Source organism: Stylophora pistillata, chromosome 6 (genome assembly GCF_964205215.1).
Source record: "Stylophora pistillata chromosome 6, jaStyPist1.2, whole genome shotgun sequence".
In the NCBI taxonomy this organism is placed as follows: domain Eukaryota; kingdom Metazoa; phylum Cnidaria; class Anthozoa; order Scleractinia; family Pocilloporidae; genus Stylophora; species Stylophora pistillata.
In genome coordinates, this window is record NC_142524.1 from 2,835,601 (window position 1) to 2,855,160 (window position 19,560).

A 19,560-nucleotide genomic window follows, 5' to 3' on the forward strand; every position below is an offset into this window, starting at 1 on the left:
TTTGCTCAACTCCTCTATCTGACGATCAAAAGCAACGTCTTTATCTAATTATATGCCAAAAAGCTTGAAATCGGTGACATTTTCAATGGAATTTCCATTCAAATTTACATCAATTGAAAGAGAGGCAACTTTGTTCCGTAGGCGCCTCCCTGTTACTAGCATGGACTTGGTTTTTTGATTATTTATAAACATCTTATTCTGTGCTGACCATTCAGTTAGGTGTTTAAGATCCTGATGGTTGATGGCTGAGATGTTTTCCCACCTAGCGCTTTTTGATAAGGTTATATCATCAGCATAGATGTCCAGTGTAGAGTCTCGTATACTCAAAGGCATATCATTTATAAACACAAGGAAAAGAATGGGTCCTAAGATTGTTCCTTGAGGAACACCTTGGAGTAACTGTTGACTAAAGGAGCAGCAGCCATTTACACGAATATACTGGTTCCTTCCTGTAAGATATGACCTAAACCATTTTACTGTAAGGTCTTTGGCTCCATAAATTGACAGTTTCTTCAGCAATAATTCATGATTTATGACATCAAAGGCTTTTTTGAAATCGACGAACGTAAACCCTGTGACCATATTCTTGTCCGTATTGAAGAACAGTTTTTCCTAATCGAACCTCGCTCGCTCACTCGCTCAATCACAAACCTCAATCGGCTCCTCGAGTCTCTTCAACCGAGCGTGAGTTCGAAATTTTTCTAGACGTAACATCGACAAGAACCGTAAGCTACACAAAGTACTAGACTTAAAGGACACGCGGCCTCGCGACTGGAGGCGGGAAGTCAAACAACTCTGTGGCAATGGCAGCAATGCACGGAAGGATGTCAGTTCAATGGCGCGCTGCCATTGACCGCATATCTCTAATTCACTTCTACTGCGCATGTATTCGTTCTGTCTTCGACTGACGCCTCTCAAGCTTTCCATTCTAGTTTACCAGCCTACTTGTCTGATCAAACCGAGAGGGTTAAAAAGCGAGTTTTAAGGATCATTTTATCCAGAGGCGTCGTATAGAAAAGCGCTAGAAGATGCAAATCTGAAAACACTTTGTGATAGGCGAGAAAAATGATGCGTAAGTCTATTCAATCAGATCAAAGAGAGTGATGGCCAGCATAAATTAGCTGACCTGCTACCGCGCGCAATAATGCTTCTTAGTGCAACCTAAGGAACTAGCGAATGTTTGCTTTGCCCGGTATCAAGACCAAAAGGTTTCAAAATTCCTTCATAATGCATTATGCAGCAAAAGAGCAAATGTAAATCTAAATAGGATTATTATTATTGATATTTTTAATTGTTTATATTTAGAAGTTAGCATTGTATGATTCATATTTTTGTAACATGTGCTTTTTAAATTATTGTAAATTATATATATTGCGCGAGTAATTCAGCTACTAGGTGTTAGTTGTGATTTTGATAATACACGATTTACGATTTACCTACATTCACTTCATATCAAGCTTATGACAGTTTGATAAACAGCGGATGTTTTCTATTATTCCCGCTTACAGTTAGATTGCTTCATCGGAAAATTACTTCTATCGTAAATGAAGGACAAAATATAGTCACTGAATCACTCCAAAGCGAGTTTTTCCTTATCGAAAAAAAAAGAAAAAAACCAGCGAGATATTGTTTTAATCACTCCTGCAAATTATCTAAAAGCGAAACCAAGCGGAGCGAAGGAAAGTCGTGACTGCGGAAGTTATTCATAACACCTATCCTATACGACTGTACATGTGTGCGCTTAGTTTGTTCAAATCAAGAAAAACCCACCTCTTTAACGTATTGGCGCGGGCACCATCAGGCTACCCCCTCGGGTTTCCCACCCCCAGAAACCCTGGGGGATGGGACAACAATGAATATCACGCTAACATTTCGTTATCACCTTCAAAAATGAAACTGAAACTTCAGTGTCATTCAGGGCTAAATTATGGCGAGTATGTCGATGGAAGGCACAAGTGTTCAGTTTCCATGTATTCTGATAAACAACCTAAAAATTCACTTTACCTGCTTTGGAATCGCTTACTATGAGGCAATCATATGTTAACGACTATGGGATCCGCGTGGGCGCCATTTGGAAACAAAAGAGTCCCTCAAGACAACACTGATTTTGATCTTGAGGCCATGCAACTTAAGAGCCCATGACTGTCAATATCGAGAATCGCTGACCAGGCTGAAAAAATAAAAAAATCTGATAATTTTCCCGGAAAACTCCTTTAGGAAGATATATTATAAAAAATATTTTTAAGTCTGAAAAATCAAATGTTTCCGAGAAAATTCTGGAAAAACGAAAATTCGGGTTTTTACCTAATTAATTATGCAAAAAATACAGTAAAATTGAGCAACTTTAGTGTGCTAGTACTGAGGGAGGATGTTTCGTAAGAAATTGAGGATGCTTTTACTTTAAAATATAATTCATTTTATTTTTATTTATGGCACTTTTAGGAGCTTTGGTTGCATTTTAAAATTTACATGATTTTTTAACAAAGTACTCTCAAACACTTGTTGCAAAAAGCGAAAACTCGAGCAAATTCAAGCCTTCAAAACGCGTCTTGGTATGTGAGAAATCATGTCAAACTGCATGGCGGCACAAAGTTTGGTCCTTATACTAAAATAATATGAAATAAAAAAATTGGGTAATTCAGAAAAGTGCCGGAAAAATAAAAGAGTTTGCGACGCACTGTGGCTAAGGTCGTGAATTTGCATGATGCAAATCAGTTGTAGAAATCGTACTTGAGAGCTACGAAGTAATCAAGATAGTTAAAGATGGTTAAAACAATTCTTTGATAGGAAAATGATATAAAATCGTAGTGCAAGTTCTGGGATTCGTGTAGTGATGTAAGACAGTCTTGGGGAACGCGAAACTGTGCCCCCAGTAAACTGAACAACTTCAGATTTTATCCCGCTGGAATGAGGGTGTGGCAAACATTTGATATCGGCTCCGACAAATGCATCTCTTTGGAAGGAACAAGTGGTAAACCTTATGTTATATTCTCTATCCAGTTTCTAGCTATAATGTAGCACGATCTGTCTTTAGTTTTGAGACTGAAAAATTTGGCGAGAGAAAGCTTGAAATCAAGATCACTTGAAAACATCAAACCTGGCGCCAATTTTTGTTCTAAAATTTATTTCAAGTTTTTTTTTTATTTCGAACGCTATACTGGAAAAAAAAAACTTTTACTTCGTTTAGGTTGCAGTGCACAAGCTGCACCTAACGCTATTTTCGCTGTGTGAAACACACCAAATCTCGCTCTGGATAATGTTTAGGTGTGTTTGATTTTGTCGTTAATCTTTCATGATATAATTTTGCACAGAACGCCATTACCAAACTATTCCCTGGGAGAATTTAAAGAGATCGCCTTAAGGAGAAAACTTAAAGAGCCAACTAAAACTTACACAACGGACCGCAGAAGAAGAGGAATATGGCCGTGAAGTGAAAGGCGATGATCAAGTGTTTCCATGTCAAAAAGAGGGCTGCACGCGTAGTTTCCAAAGGCACTCTTCTCTGGAAAAGCATCTCGCGTTCGGAACATGCACAAAGACGGTTGAAAGGGAGACACTTTTTGATAAAGCGAAGGTTAAATATGCTGCAAGGCTCGAGGAAGGTTCAAGTTCCGTGCCAACTATTCCTCTACCTCCTGAAACTTGTCCTCGTCGCACTGGATATGTGAAATCGTCTCAAGGTTTCGCTTTAAAACAAGTTAAGAAAGCTTACCGTTTTAACGAAAAGCAACGGGAACATCTGACCGCTAGATTTACCATCAGACAAGAAAGTTGCGAAAGGTCGACGCGAAAATGGTTGCAACAGAAATGAGAAGAGCAGAGGGATCGAAAGGAGAGCGCATGTTCAGTGTCTATGAGTTTTTGACAACTCAACAGGTAGCTTCATTTTTTCCAGAATGGCAGCAAAAGTGAAACAGCAGACAGCCCCCAGCGTACAAGCTCTAACTGAGCAAGATCTGGTTGCTATGGAGGAAGAATTTAATTTGTCAAATGCTAAGGAGTCTATTCTTGAGCAGCTAAATGTAACCTGGGGTTGATCAGAGGAAAAAAGACATCTTACAACGCTCTGCTCGAAGACCTTGTTAGATGCTGCTCGTGCAGTGCAGTTCAAAAGCTAAATGGGAAAAGGCTGTTTCAAAAAATTGAGTTTTATATGAACGTTGATATGAAACGGGGGCCATGAAGCATATTTTGGATCGGAGGAGCTATTGTAGTTCCCGCGTAGTGTGAGCTCATTGACACCAACTTATCTATGAGGGTCCTGGGGCCTCTTCTTCGAGGAGAGCCTCCTTTTGTCTGTTTCTTAGTAAGCCTTTCTTACAGTACAGAAAGACTGCTAGATAGGGTGTCGTGGGATATGCTCCCCCGCAAATTTTGAAATCTAGAGCTTCTGAAATCACTGGAAACGCGTTTCAGTCCTAAGAAAAATTTGCCATTTTTTTAATTACAAAGATTAAAATAAATAATAATGATAATAATAAATTGTTCTTGGTGGGGCTACAGCCCACTGAACCCCATAGCTCCACGGTCCCCGCACGACGAGCTTTATAGGACTTTGAATTTCTTGACCCTACCGATTTTGCAAAGTCAGGAGGGGGTCTAATTTTTCTTCACGTAGCATCTGTGTGGGGCAAAAATTTAATGAAGGATTTTCACAAGAAAGGTGTTGAGAAGTGAGGTTCGGCACATGGCTATCTATCAACAGATTTATTAATTTGACACGTCAGTCTAGACAACATTATGAGGTAAGTATCGAGTGCGCTCCGTGGATCACAAAATGTAGAAAATGCATCTTCTCAACGTAAACAAAAATTACGAGACGCCCATATTGAAGTGTGCGTCGTTTCCTTAATGTTGAGCCAAGCAGGAGCACTTTTAGAAAAGAAATCTTTGACAAAAAGTAACAATTATAAGTACGAACCTATGAGAGAATTATTAGCCAGTACGAACATAGTTCTCAAGCCATTAATCAATCGATCGATGTTACAGCGCGCAACAGTTGCTGTACTTATCAGAGTAGGAAAACAGTAACTTTGACTCTTAGCAGTGCGTTTATTTCGTGGTTCCTGCTTCTACATTCAACAGTTACCTAAAGCCAGCTGAAAAATGCTACAAATTAACATGCGAGAGGGTCAATGTGGCGATATAAATTTAATTTGAAATTTTTTCACCCAGTAAAAAGGTTCAGCTATTCCTAAACTGGAAAAATATATGTATTTTCTAACACTGGCCTCTTGGCTGGATTGAGGTGCACTGCATTTTGAAGTATTAAGGATAAGGCTTCCATCTCTTATTTTTGTAAACATTATTCGCCATAATTCCCAGACTAAAAATGTCACTAGCGACACTTAGTCCATGTTGTCCCCCTCTCAACGAGTTCTCCTTCATCGACGTGCGTCTGATTAAGGACCTCTGCCTCTGTATTTATTCGCCTGCAGCGATCTGCGATCCTAGCTTATCTCTTTTCTTTCTATCTTTTCGTCTTTGCTTTTCGCCAAGACAGTATCGAGAAATGAAACAGAAAACTCATTGGCTTAAATAGAATTAAACGCTATTAAATTCTCTTCATTATTCTTGTAAATTTTATGCTGAGGCCGTCACTGAGAGCCCTTCCTTCTCTAAAACCGTTCGGCGGTACGATCTCTACAACTGATTTGCGTCATGCAAATTCGTGACCTCCGGCCACATGGGATCGCAAAGCTTTATGATTTGCCGGCACGTTTCTGAATCATCCAAATGTTTATTTCATATTATTTTAGTATAAGGACCAAAATTTGTGCCAGCATGTAGTTTGACATGATGCCACACATACCAAGACGCGGTTTGAAGGTTTGAAGTTGGTCGATTTTTCGCTTTTTGCAACAAGCGTTTGACAGCACTTTGTTAAAAATCATGGGAATTTTAAAATTAAACCAAAGCTCTTTAAAATTCCACAATAAAAATCAAAGGAATTATAATTTGAAGAAAAACACCCCCGATTTCTTACGAAACATCCTCCTTCAGTACCGGCACGCTCGATATGATAAGGAAAACAAGAGCTAGTGATTGACATCACGCTCGACATGATAAGAAAAACAAGAGCTAGTGATTGACATCACGCTCGACATGATAAGAAAAACAGGAGCTAGTGATTGACATCACGCTCGACATGATAAGAAAAACAAGAGCTAGTGATTGACATCACGCTCGACGTGATAAGAAAAACAAGAGCCAGTGATTGACATCACGCTAGACATGATAAGAAAAACAGGAGCTAGTGATTGACATCACGCTCGACATGATAAGAAAAACAAGAGCTAGTGATTGACATCGATAAGAGATGCTCTTGGCGATTGGTTTTGAAACATATCCCGTCAACATCAACTTAACATTTTCAAAAGAGCCGTTGTTGGGTTTAGCCTCAATGCTCAACAAATTACACATCAGAGGGTACAGGTCTACGGTGTTGAAAGGTGACACTTCCGGCAATCCCCTTCTGGAAGGCAGGACCACGTTCAAAGAACACAGAATAAGTTTTGGACCTTAATGCAGGCCAACCATGATCTCCCACTGTCCAATTCCCTTGGCGTGTCTTTGAACGCTCTGTCCTAATGACCCATTCAACGTCAGGGTCGACGAAAATCGGCGGGATTCTGCGGTTGTGCTTCCAGTGATATTCTGCTGGAGTGTCTTCCTTCTTGTATACCCTCATGTGAACATTGTTAGCACTTGTACGATTTCTGTAGATGTCGTCAATTTTTTTATCCTCAGCCCAGATGTGACCGACGGCTCCTCCTTCAACGAGCTGGAAGTCATCAATGTTGATGTAGTCCTCCAGGAAAATCTGCTTTGTTGACGACGTATCAGTCATGCTGTGGTCGCTAACAAACAAGATGTTGACTTTGTCATACATGTCTCTGTTCTTGAGACTGTTGACAAGGTATTCTACTGTATCACTGTCTACTTTCTCCATAGCGGCTTTGTATTGCTCACTCTTTATACTGAATCCATGTCCGGTACTGTCCGGATTTTCTGAATATAAGAGTATTAGGTTCGGTGGGGAATCTGTCGTCAGCCACTTTATGATCTTATCAATTCTGTTTGGAACAGGTTCACTGTGGTTCACCATATAATGAAGATAAGGCGGCCATCCATTGCTGCTGTTTCTCATGTTTGGTAAGTCTTTTGGGTCAATCTCACTGCAATTGACGGGGCAGAGTGCGAGCTTCTCGTAAAATGAGGGCTTCTGTGGGTAACCTCCAAATCCCGGCCAGAAATAAACCCCGCTTCGGCCGCCATTTTTCTGCAGAGTCAACCAAATTGGCTCAGACGCACTGTAAAATTTAGGGTCGTAATTACTGCAATCATAATCTAGGACAAAATTTTCTTGGTAAACTGGATCAAAGAAGTTATTTGATACAATGCCATGGCTTTCAGGATATAACCCAGTGAGGAAGCTGTGATGGTTTGGCCATGTCTTGCTTGGCACAACAGTTTTGATGAACTTTGCTGTGACCCCATCTCGAGCGATTGAGTCGAGATTAGGTGTATTTGCAAATCCTTCGTCAATGTATTGCCATCTCAAGCCATCCATTGACACAACTATTAATGTTTCCGGATCTTTTCCATTGCTGTATACAAGACTGGTTTGTAAAATTAGGAGGGAAAGAAAAGGAATAATTCTTCCTTCTAGTGCAGCCTTGTACTGCGTCATCTTGCACTTATGCAGGTGTTTCTGTGACTGTTCCGTGAACATGTGAACATCACTTGATTAATATAAATAAATTAATGTTTGTCAAACTGACAGCTGGATTAGAGAACTAAGCCAATCCCTGAGAGACTGGCTGATGTGTCGTTTGAATGATTGACTGGATGCATAATAATATTCTCCTTTCAGATAGGGACAAAGAAGGCAACAACAGTAGAAATCGGACAGGAAGATGATATTATCCCACAATATCCTTCGGGATTTTTTAATTGCTGTGTGCCAGACTGGGTTGTAAAATTAGTGCAGGAGGAAAGAATAAATCCTTTTTCAATAAAAGTCTTGTACTGTGCCATTTTACACTGACACGATTAAATATTCAGGAGGGGCTAATTCAATATTGATGTGTTCTCGAGATATCTACGGTCAAATAGTTTCATGCCATTATAAGGCTGTTATTGTGTGTTCCATGTAGTTAACAATCTAGTCTTAGTATTTTGCATATATTATTTCCCTTAGCTTCTCCGGAAAACTGGGTTCTAGTTCTATCTCTATTGCGCAATACCTGAGCCCACGCTTCCCGAAGCGAAAAGAAAATCAACATGGCGGCGGCGACGGCGACGACGAAGAAAAAGAGATTTAGTAAAAAATCAAAACAAAGCTGGAGAAAGCACACTGATATTAAAGATGTCGAGGAACATCTCGAAGAGGCAAGACGCGAAGAAAGAACTGGGTTAGTTGAGTTGTAATCTGACTATCATAACCGTGCTTTGATTAAGCTGATGCCAAACAGCTGAGCTCTACACGTGGAATTTTGGCCATCGTAGTTTCAGATTTCCTTGAAATTTAATCATTGCAATCGATGAAGTTGGTAATGATGAGTTATCGGAATAATGTTATCGTTTCAGCGTTTTCATTGGAAAAGCTTCTTATCTTGACTTGAAGAAAAAAATTACGACATAGGCCTACGTTAAGGCTAAACGTTAATGTATAGGAAGAAATTAAAACCAAAGAGTGTGTAAAAGATTACATGCAGAAATTCGACACTAACTGGTAAATTCTAATCAGTTACCTTGCCTGCTTTGACATCAGTGCATATTAATAATGAAGGTATTGGTGGCCCTGTAAGCAGGTGCCTATACAGTACTGTTTATGATCTGAGTATTTCTATATAATTTGTGGTAGACAATGAACTCAAAAGTTTAGCAACTGGGTACTCATTTATTTGTTATAGCAGGAGTAATTAGACTTCTATCGGGGTTTACAATGATCTGTAATTTAGTAAGCGTGCCTGAGTTATCACTATGCCTAACCAGACAACTATTTCAATTCACAAAGGGGTAGCCAGTGCTGATTAGAACTTCAGTTGTTATTTACCGTATTTACCCATGTATAATATGTGCCCATGTATAATGCACACCCTTTTTTTTAACCAAATTTATCAGAAAAAAGTTTTTCACAGCAAAAAAGACACGTTAAATCTTCTTACATTTTATTATTTATTATGACAACAAGAATAAGAAATTTACTATATTGTTAACACTAATATCTTAAAGAAATAGTATTTGCTGAGGCTAGGAATGCGTTTGAATAATTTGAACTACTTGCAGAATAAGACATCACGTCTCGAGTATCACATTCGACACACGTGTAGAAACTGTAAAAATAAAATAACAATGCTTTGGGAATCTTGAAATATATTTTGCTCTTCGAGCCTCATCAGTGAAAAAGAACCTCATGTAAGATGCATTAAAAATGTTTTATGAAAAATGTGAAAACAATATTGCGCAACAATATGTCTGAAAAGTATTGAAGATTTTCTGTCAAATCATTGTATTTTTAGAATTTTCAACATAACACTATGCAATTTTCTGATTAAAAATGTTTCAAACCATTTACTGCAAAATGTTTTATGTTCTCAGACATCATGTAAGCCAACATGGGGTAACTTATTTTACGTGGTCTTGTGTCACTATCGTGTGGGGGATGCGGAAACAATTCTACTCGCTCTTAGAATTCATCAATGAACCTTCTGGTACTTTGTTTATCTGAACACCCTAAGATAATTGCCTCAGTATGGCATCATTGGAGTAAGAGACGGTAACGTTTGTCTCGAATTTCTGCATACTACTGTTGCGTTTCTCTTTAGAATGCTTCCACAAGACTGACCGCTCTTCCTTTCTGGGTAGTGACTTCATGTGTTCTTTGCCTCTTGTAAATGCACTCCTTGACGTTTCTCCAATATAGACATCGCCACACTCCATACATTTTATCTCATAAGTCACACTCTGTCGATCACAGAGTGTGACTTAAAGCATTGTTATTTTATTTTCACAGTTTCTATATGTGTGTCGAATGTGATACTTGAGACGTGATGTCTTATTCTGCAAGTAGTTCAAGTTAACACTAATATCTTTTGCTACTTAGTTATTTCTGACATTATTGAGACCAAGCTTTAGGATTTCAAGCGAGGCCTAACTAATTTAAAGATTCCATGGCCTGGTAAATATTATGTTAGCACAACAATATGTCTGAAAAGTATTGAAGATTTTCTGTCAAATCATTGTATGTTTAGAATTTTCAACATAACACTATGCAATTTTCTGGCCGTAAAGTTTTTTTTTTGCTTTAATATTTGTATTTTTGTATTTTATCGTAATCAGACATTACATGACACTTAGCATAAACAACAATATACCCACCTTGAATTCCACCGCGTGGGCTTTATACACCTAAGAAATTTGCACATTTTTTGCTCAGAACAGAAAATCAAGAACTGCTTTAAATAAAGCTTTTGTCCCAAAATATTTCTTTCTCACTTTCATCTTACTTTCTCATTGAAAATTTCCATGTAACTTGAGATTTCTTCACACACGGCCAAATTTCCATATTCACTTTGAAATCTGATCCACATACCTGTTTGCACACTTGTGAAAATAGTCAGCAATTTTGTCTTTCCTCTTGATTTGAGAGCAGAAAATTAGTATGCACCTAGAATTTTTCATTGAAAATAAGCAATTTAGTTAAAGCTTTAAATGTGTTACTTTCTTTGTTGTGTTTTTAATGTATGCAAATTAGGACATGCCTGACAAACAATGGAATCTCTACGTATGATGCACGATGTATAATATGCAGTGCAATTTTAATGGTTATTTTCATAGAAATAAAGTGCATATTACACATGGGTAAATATGGTAGTCAGTGTTTCAGTTCCAAGTTGTCACGAACTATAACAATCATTTATGATATTCCTTCATTATCCAGTGGTCCAGTGTCTGAGAAACCAGATGAGGGCTTGTATTTTCTGGACAACAAAGCTGAAGAGAGAAAAAGTACTGAAGGTACAGTAAAATGAATGCAGTATAAGTATATAAAGCAGGATTGAATATTGAACATTGTTGTGAATAGATCTGTATCATCATCTTTCCATGGCCTCTGGTTTGCTCTGGTGTGTATAATGGAAATTCAATCAGAATTGGCTGTCTCATTAAGGCATCTGTAACATTGTTTTGGACTGTCTTTGTGATTGAGGTTTTGGATGTAGAGTCATACACTGAAGTATTAAGGAATGCTAAGAGGATTTTAAGGTCCACCCACTGAGTAAGGGAGTTTCATGAGATTTTTGTCATTACTCAGTGTATGGTGCCGGGAAAGGCTTAGACTCAATGCAGTGGAGGCATTGCCAACATTTAGGACTGACCACTTCAGTAGTCAGACTCAATTAAAAAAAATATTGAACTCATTTTTCCTCCCTGATTTTACTGATACTCATGCAAGAAGTACACTAGAACAGATACAACACAAAATTTCTTCACAAAGTAAGACTGAGATAATAAATTCTCCTTATGAATGAGCCATTCTGATTAGCTACTTCTAATAAGCAGTAAAAGCTCTTCATCTTGAATTAGAAAGCCACCTGCAGTTTGATTAGATTGAGTGTATTGAAATAAGTGAATTTAATTCATCCTCATGCAGATTTTTGTTTATGTGTGTGTCAATCTTATGTTCAGGCAAATCCAAAGATCGATCTAGAAAACGAAAAATCCTGAAAGCTGATCAGCTTCTTTTACCTGAAAGCAAAATTAAACCAATTGGAAGCAAGAAAAGAAAAGTTCCTCAAAAGGGCAAGCAGAGGAAAGATTTCAGTAACTCATCTACTGATTCTAAAGTTGAAGAGGAGAAAGGCAAACTTGTTAAAGCTCAGATAAATCGAAACAAGCCCAAAACAGTGGCAGTCTATGATCTATGGGGAACACAAGGTAATCAGTGAATAGATATTACTTACTATGGGTGTTATTATATTCATGAACATTTTTGCAGGTTGAAATGGAATACAGGTGAAAAGAACACAAACTAAGTTGATATGTATTTTTCTCTGTTGATTAAGAAATAAAGGAAGATGTGAATTAAAGTTGTGTACTACTAAATTATGTTGACCTAAATTCACAGTAATGTTTTGAAAATTTTGGGATACATAAGTATGAGAGAGGTTGTGCTAGAAAATAGATTTATATGATATATTCATATAATAATTGTAGAATATGTTATTGAGTCAATTTTACAGATGCTGAAATGGTGGAAAAACTTTTATGTGACTATGAAATCATGTGGCACACAATAGATCCTTGGTGCAAACATGTGCTATGATAAGATTAATTTTTATGCTTCTTACATGTTTTTGGTATGATTTGGCTTTTAAGATACTGTAATTGAAGTTCATGTTGTAAATGGCATTGATTATTCTGTTTTTAATTCATGTCTGAAGATATTCCAACAGGTGATGAACATTTCCTCTCAACTACTAAGAGAATTGAAGTTAGGGTAATGGCATTTCTTTTCATTTTAAATTGCAGATTAATTTTTTCTTGTCTTTTTGGGACACTTTCTTGCTCAATTAATTATATAATTCTTTTAATATTTGTAGAAACCAAAGACAATCAACAGGAAGACTTCTAAGTTAGTAGCTGTTGAAGTTTGTTCACCTGGTGCATCATACAATCCAACTTTTGAAGATCATCAGGTAAAGAGCATTCCTGTTATAAAATAATACAAATTTAGAGCAACGTTTACTAAGGCAGGTCCAGTGAAATGTTACTCACAGTACAGGAAACGGTCAAGGGAACAGTTATTTCAGGCAGACCCCAGAGAAAATCAATAATAATTGTGATATAAAATTTGAGCTTTCTTAGGCAGGTATGGTAGTTTTGTGGGTAGTTTGGTCATGATAATGTCACCTTTTTTGCTTTGTGTTACACTCTAAGGGGAAGGAGCGATGTTCTCCAGAACTTTGAAATGGAATTATTTGAGGAGAGTGATCTTGACATCATAAATAGATCATCACTTGACAGTTTGCTAACCCATGACAGATTTGACTTTTTATTGAACCACCAGCCAAATATGAGTCTCGAATTTTTTATGTGCCATTCCAAAAGATTAATTACTAAAAATATAGCGGTTTCACCCAATAGACCCTAAAGTAGACAATGATCTGGATTTATTCCTTCTACTGAAGAATTGTGCACCCCCACTCCCTCTGCCCTTCGTTGCATATGGCTTTGATTCCCTCCTTTGGAAAACACAGCAATATATCTTTCCCTCATCAATGTTGTGAATTTACTTTCAGTCTCTGCTTCAATTGGCCCATGATGTAGAGTTAAGAAAAGTGAAAGAAATAGAGAAACTGAAAAGACAAGTGAAGCTCTTGACTGCAGAGGAGGCAGCTAATCTGGTAATCATCAAGAGTAAAAAATTTTCAATTTTTTTGTGAAGCTAGCTCTAAAGGAGCTTTTAAGAAAAATTCTCGTGACTTTTTGCTCTTGACAATGGAAACAGAGGACGATTATGTTGAAGTGCCCATTCTTCTACAAGAAAAGGCAAATTCTGTATCCTTGAATCAATGTACTAATAATCGATAGGTCCTCTTAGGAGTAAATTTGATTGTAATATTATTCTATAAGACTATATATTTTGTAACCTTTTAGTTAGCTTGTTTTTTAGTAATTCTTATTTATCCAGATAGTTTATTTAGTTACTTTACAATTATTATTAGTTAGTTAGTTAGTTAGTTACTTTACAGTTATTATATTTAACAATTATTCGCCAAAGGCGAGGTGAATATTCTCGAATAATCCCCAAGATGAAGTCGAGGGGATTATGTGACAATATTCACCGAACCTGAGGCGAATAATTGTTTTAGTATAATTTCAGAGCTGAAAAACAGAGAAATATCTAAAATCATAAAATTTTAGTAACATTTATTAACATTTTAGTTTAACATTTTATATAAACCGCGCGGAGCGGTTTATATAGCGTCATATAAGGAACCGCTCGACCAGTCAGATTGCTGGAAACTCTTTGTTCAGCTCTGAAATTATACTAATATCTGTTATGACTGCTGTAACCTTACCTCTCTGCCCGCCTCGTCTAGCTTTTGCTATTTGCGGGTGGAGATGGCAAAATGATGTGTATGAAATAGAGTTCATTAGCATCAATTTAAAAAATTATTTTTTAATCAAAAACGATATTACGACCCTAGTGATACAGAGGCTGGTGTAGAATACAAAAAACTTTTATAGTATGGTTATACATGTATTATAATAGTTTTGTCTTGGATTGTTACACAAGTCTTTCTTTCTGATTAGTCACCATAGATTTTACCTTCATTTTCATGTTCAAGTTAGCATTTGTTTGTAGCTCAGATGCTAAGTTAATCCATTGAACTACTTCAAATTTGTGATGTTTAGCCAACATGGAATGAAGAGATGAGTCAAGGACTATTTGCTGAAAATGATGCAGAGGGCGATGCTGATGAAAGTGATTATGAAAGTACCCTTGCTGCACCCGTGAGAGCTTTCAACAGAAAAACAAAACAGCAGAGGAGGAAAGAAAAAGAGAAACAAGAGGAAGTAAGTTAATGAGTAAATTCTATAGTGGTCTTTTGTTAAATTAACTCTTACCCTAAGAGTTTGCAGAAATGGCCCAAGACTGGAATCTTGTCATTACTCAGAGTTTGTAAATATTACAGGGAAAGATAAAGGCACAAGTGTGATTACAGTATCTGATCCATTATGCTCATGAAAACTTGATATATGTCTTTTAGTTGAAGAGACTTGAGACAGAAAGGAAAGAAAAGATGCAACAAAATGAGATTTTTAGGTTGGTGGAAGCTGATATGTGTGCTTGAATGTATTAACAATTATTATGTTAAACAAAATTAATTGTTATTTTGTGTAGGGAATTGTGATCGCATTTTCATTGAATCTCCTTTACATATTTCACGTAATATGAACCTCATATAATACTTTTGATGAAAAATTGTACTAATAACAGATGAAGATCATCTAGGAATATTGTGCGTCCTCCCATTTAATATTTAAACCCTGTGCATTACTTGACAATACTTTGAGCCGTGGAGGCGCGGTGGCCTCATGGTAGGTACGCTCGACTCCGGATCGAGTGGTCTGGGTTCGAGCCCCGGCCGGGACATTATGTTGTGTTCTTAGGCAAGACACTTTACTCTCACAGTGCCTCTCTTCACCCAGGTGTATAAATGGGTACCGGCAATTTAATGCTGGGGGGTAACCCTGCGATGGACTGGCATCCCATCCAGGGGGAAGTAGAAATACTCTTGGTCGCTTCATGCTACAAAAACCGGAGTTAAGCACCGGCCTAATGGGCCACTAGGCTCGTAAACAGACTTTACTTATTACTTGACCATCACACAAATTACGTAAATCTTAGAATGCTTTTCAGTCTTGATTACTGGACCCTTGAAACATTTTTTATAATAGATTAAAAGCTCTGAAGAAAGAAATGAAGATAGCTGACGAGGAAGCTGAAAAAAGGAGGGAGAAGAAAGAAATAGAGACAAGTTCTTTGATTAAACCAAAAAGACTCAGCAGACACAAGTATCCTACATGTACCTCTATTGAATGGAATAGCCTTAGCAATAATATTATAATTGTATTAAATGATATTACTTGTACTGAATACCACCCAGCTTCACTGTCTGTGGCTAGCAATGAGGTTGTGTTCCCTGCCTTCAGAGCAAGTGATTGCCACTGCAACAAAAGACTCAGATAAATGCTAATGTTTGATGCAGTGGAGTACATTTTAATCAGTAAACAAAGAAGTCTTATTTGATTACTTAACTGCAACTTCAGATATGAATCACCAGATTGTGAGATTCAACTAAGTGCAGAGCTGTCCGGAAGTCTCCGCACATTAAAGGTTGGATCGCCTACAACTGTGGTCATTAAGTGTGATTAAAATACCCAGTTATTTTTTCTTTTCTTTTTTGGATTGATATCTTCGAAAAGAACCTACTTGAATCAGTTAGTGAGCGAGTGATAGGTGGAACATTCACTCTGAAACTCAATTATTACTTAAGTCCAACACTTACGAAAATTTTTTCATTCAAGCTGTTATGTCGCTCTTTTCACAGCAAGAAGGAAACTTATTTGAAGACAGATTTAAGAGTCTTCAGCGAAGAAACATCATTGAAACAAGACTCCCTGTCAAGTAAGTTGGCAACTTTCTCCACTGTTTTACTTCGGAGGTTATCGAGTTTTAAATCAAGGACTTGATTGAGTAGCTCATTAGGGGTTTGAGTAGGAAAAAGTTGTTCATCTGAACTAAGTTATTGTGTGACTGCTTACTTCCATTACCAGCCAAATTTAATTTTTATAGTGAAAGGGGGCCAGGAATTATCTCTGAAAATCTTATCCTCAATCTTTTTCTTCAACAGACCTTACAGAAAATACAAGCAAAAGACGTATACGAGAAAATCATACGATAAGCCTTGTATCAAGGAAATATAGATTCCGTGATCAAAACGGTAAGTTTTTTCTCTATTTATGTTTAACTGACAGACAATCTTGCCGAAAGAACAGTATCTTTAGTTAGTTTGGTTAGCATTTTAAAGTGAGTTCCTTTTTTTCACAATCACTTATAAATGAGTGCACCTTGCTTTTTAAAAGGCAGAGTGGAAATACCCTGAAATATACATTTGAGATGACTTACTCAACAGAAACAGATCTACTAGTTGTAGAAACCTGAATTTAATTTTCCCGAGGATATAAAGGAAGAATCAAGCTGGTCGGGCGTTTTCCGTAAGAGCAATGAAAGAAAGGACTATGCTAAATGTGCATCTCAAACGGAGTTGTAGTGCTAAAACTTTCACTTTTTGAATCGATTTTGAACGAGCAAATTCTGACGCAATTATTCATATAACTCGATTAGAAACTTTTGAATCATTTTTAAACGATTGCATTTATTGTAACGATGCCATATTCTGTATATTCTTCTATGTTTATAGCTTTGTACTGTATTTAAAGTTTCATCGTACTTTCCGTTAATGGCTATTGTTATTTATCTAGTAGAATGTCTAATGGAATCTTGGTGTCCGCTAGTCATAAACTGCTCCATAAAAGTCTTCTGAAGTTAATTGTAGCCGCATTCATACACACACTTGTTTACATTAATTGTTTCGCAATGGTTTGCAGAGAATTCTTAATTTCCTTTATGGCATTGTGAATGCTGAACACATTCGCACGTGGCTCGATTATATACACGATTCGAGTGACTAACCTTTTCAGTGATAGAACCGTAGAAGCTGGTAGACTTTCTGTGTAATTTTCTCTGCCACTTGTATATGTTTGAGGAAGTTTTTTTCGTTTTGTTTCAGAAATGATGTAGAGGTGAATTACACAAGAATTCAGTGCAGTTTTTTGGCACGCACAAATCATTTGTCCTAATATGTCAGAACATATTTAAATCTTATTTCACCTTCGATTTTATCAGTAATTCTAACAATTGTGAAGTAAAAGAAGAAATAAAACATTTAACTTTGTCGGAAGTTTCTTACGTATTCGTATCGGATCCTCCCCCTTTGATATTGTTATTTTTTACATGGACAAGACGATGGGAGAATTATTGTTCTTCTATTTATTTCGCTCATTTGTTCGAAGTACTGCATTGTAGACGCCTGTGGCGGCTTGTAGCTGAAGTCACAGCATGACCAAGAGTTACTGCATCAGATACAATGAATATATGAAGTTCATATATTTTGAACTGCGGTATTAGATACGTATGATGCACGATCCTCGGAGTAGATAGCGCTATTCATGCAATAGCGAAAATCAGACCTGAAAAAAATCAGGCCTGTACGGGATTCGAACCACTGACCTCTGCGATACTAGTGCAGCGCTCTACCAATTGAGCTAACAAGCCATCTGGGAGCAGACCGTTAAGTTGATTCGTAATAAACCCGTGAAAGTGAAATATATGAACTTCATATATTCATTGTATCTGATTTATCACTTTCACGCGTTTATTACGAATCAACTTAACGGCCTGCTCCCAGTTGGCTTGTTAGCTCAATTGGTAGAGCGCTGCAGTAGTATCGCAGAGGTCAGTGGTTCGAATCCCGTACAGGCCTGATTTTTTTCAGGTCTGATTTTCGCTATTGCATAAATAGCGCTATCTACTGCGAGGATCGTGCATCATACGTAGTTACTGCATCGTTTGAAACAATGTAATGTTGTTTGTCTCTAGGTGTCTCATATTTATAGGTCAACTTTCCACTGAGAGATGAGAAAGTTTGATATTAGTACATGAAATCTTGAGGTGCCATGGTTTCAACTTTATTCACCAAAATAAAGAACGTTCTTCAAGCTCACATTAGTCCTTACAAACTTAACACACTTTTGTATTTACCTCAAAATCGATGTTTCTCAAAGCGCGTTGTTTTGGAGTTAAATGAAATTTTTTTAGTTTTATAAAAGCAGCTTTATAAACAACTATAAAAAAAATCGTTACCATAAACAATGCAATTATATCTTTATCTCTTCGAAAACCGCAAAATATGAGTTCGGAGGAAATTAGTGTTGTCAACGAAGATTCATTTGTGTCATATTTTAATTGCCCAAATTGTTTATACTTTCGGGCTAATAGTGGATAACTTTATATGGACAGTGTAGATATAACAAGCACGGGTATAGTTAATTGGATGAGTGCTTTAGAGAAATTACCGCAATTGCACAGCGTGTTAATCAAATTTTTTGTTTGAGGGAAGTTCTCTGTGGCAGTGTTATTGATTGCTGCCTCGATGATCATTACCTTGATTGCCTGCCTGCCTGCCTTAGTAACCAAACATCGCTTTAGCTTTCACCGTTGGTGTGATCAGTTCTTAGAAGAATGAGCGAAACCAAGGGCGACTGGGCTTCTGAGAGAATATCAATGACTCATTTAGGGAATTTGTCAAGAAGCAGTAACTATGTACGCAGTTTGGTGCGCCAGCAATTTCATCAGCAGTCGGATCAGCCAGCTGCTGCTTGGGCAAGGCTCCGTGAGAGGTTGGCAAAGACTGGACAGGAATCTTTCGAATCTATCGATTCCGAAGAAGGCTTCAAGAGCTTTATAAAGAAAAAGCCGAGTGAGAAAACTGCTTGGCGTGATAGCGACGGACTCAGCGGAGATGAAGACGAAGAAGAAGAGGAAGAAACGTATGTTTATTTGAAAACGGCGAGCCCTGAACAAAGATTTTCAAAGTCAGTCGATAACAAAAATAATAAAGCCCCAGAGACGTCGCCACCAAGTTCTCGCTACGTCCCGTCTCCATCCACGCGGCGTCTGTCAGCGCCTCAGACACCGTTCACTGGAATGGAGACTGAAAAGAAATACACCATCGGTTCCACAGACGCTCATTCCCAAATATTAAACCGGAGGCTCTCGCTGGCAGAAAATGTCATAAAAAACTACAGCAAGTACATAAGAACACCTGACGTAGATCAGAAGCCTCAGGGACGAACTCCGAGGATTAACATCGAGAACGAAGGCGCTGGTACCGAGCGAGAGCAAACAAGTGAAAAGCCCAG

The 19,560-nt window shown here is 37.6% G+C and overlaps 2 protein-coding genes across 4 annotated transcripts; one reads left to right on the top strand and one right to left on the bottom strand.

The window, feature by feature from the left end:
* Positions 1 to 6,282: 6,282 nt before the first annotated feature.
* LOC111327314 (ectonucleotide pyrophosphatase/phosphodiesterase family member 5-like) lies at positions 6,283 to 7,870 on the bottom strand. Its single transcript, XM_088724756.1, has one exon. It carries the CDS (start codon positions 7,733 to 7,735, stop codon positions 6,416 to 6,418), a length of 1,320 nt encoding a protein of 439 aa, XP_088580882.1. The 5' UTR covers positions 7,736 to 7,870; the 3' UTR covers positions 6,283 to 6,415.
* Positions 7,871 to 8,203: 333 nt separating this feature from the next.
* On the top strand, positions 8,204 to 17,540 carry LOC111327315 (ribosome biogenesis protein NOP53). Of its 3 annotated transcripts, none has more exons than XM_022931469.2 (13): positions 8,204 to 8,417; positions 10,949 to 11,025; positions 11,695 to 11,943; positions 12,450 to 12,505; positions 12,609 to 12,704; positions 13,308 to 13,412; positions 14,428 to 14,589; positions 14,784 to 14,839; positions 15,475 to 15,591; positions 15,847 to 15,913; positions 16,128 to 16,204; positions 16,431 to 16,520; positions 17,370 to 17,540. In XM_022931469.2, the coding sequence occupies exons 1-12, from the start codon at positions 8,287 to 8,289 to the stop codon at positions 16,501 to 16,503; spliced, it is 1,266 nt and encodes a 421-aa protein (XP_022787204.2). In that variant the 5' UTR covers positions 8,204 to 8,286; the 3' UTR covers positions 16,504 to 16,520; positions 17,370 to 17,540. The 3 variants fall into 3 exon arrangements, with proteins under 3 accessions (XP_022787204.2, XP_022787206.2, XP_088580883.1); XM_022931471.2 differs by having other exon boundaries at positions 12,462 to 12,505; XM_088724757.1 differs by having other exon boundaries at positions 11,695 to 11,942; positions 12,446 to 12,505.
* Positions 17,541 to 19,560: the final 2,020 nt, after the last annotated feature.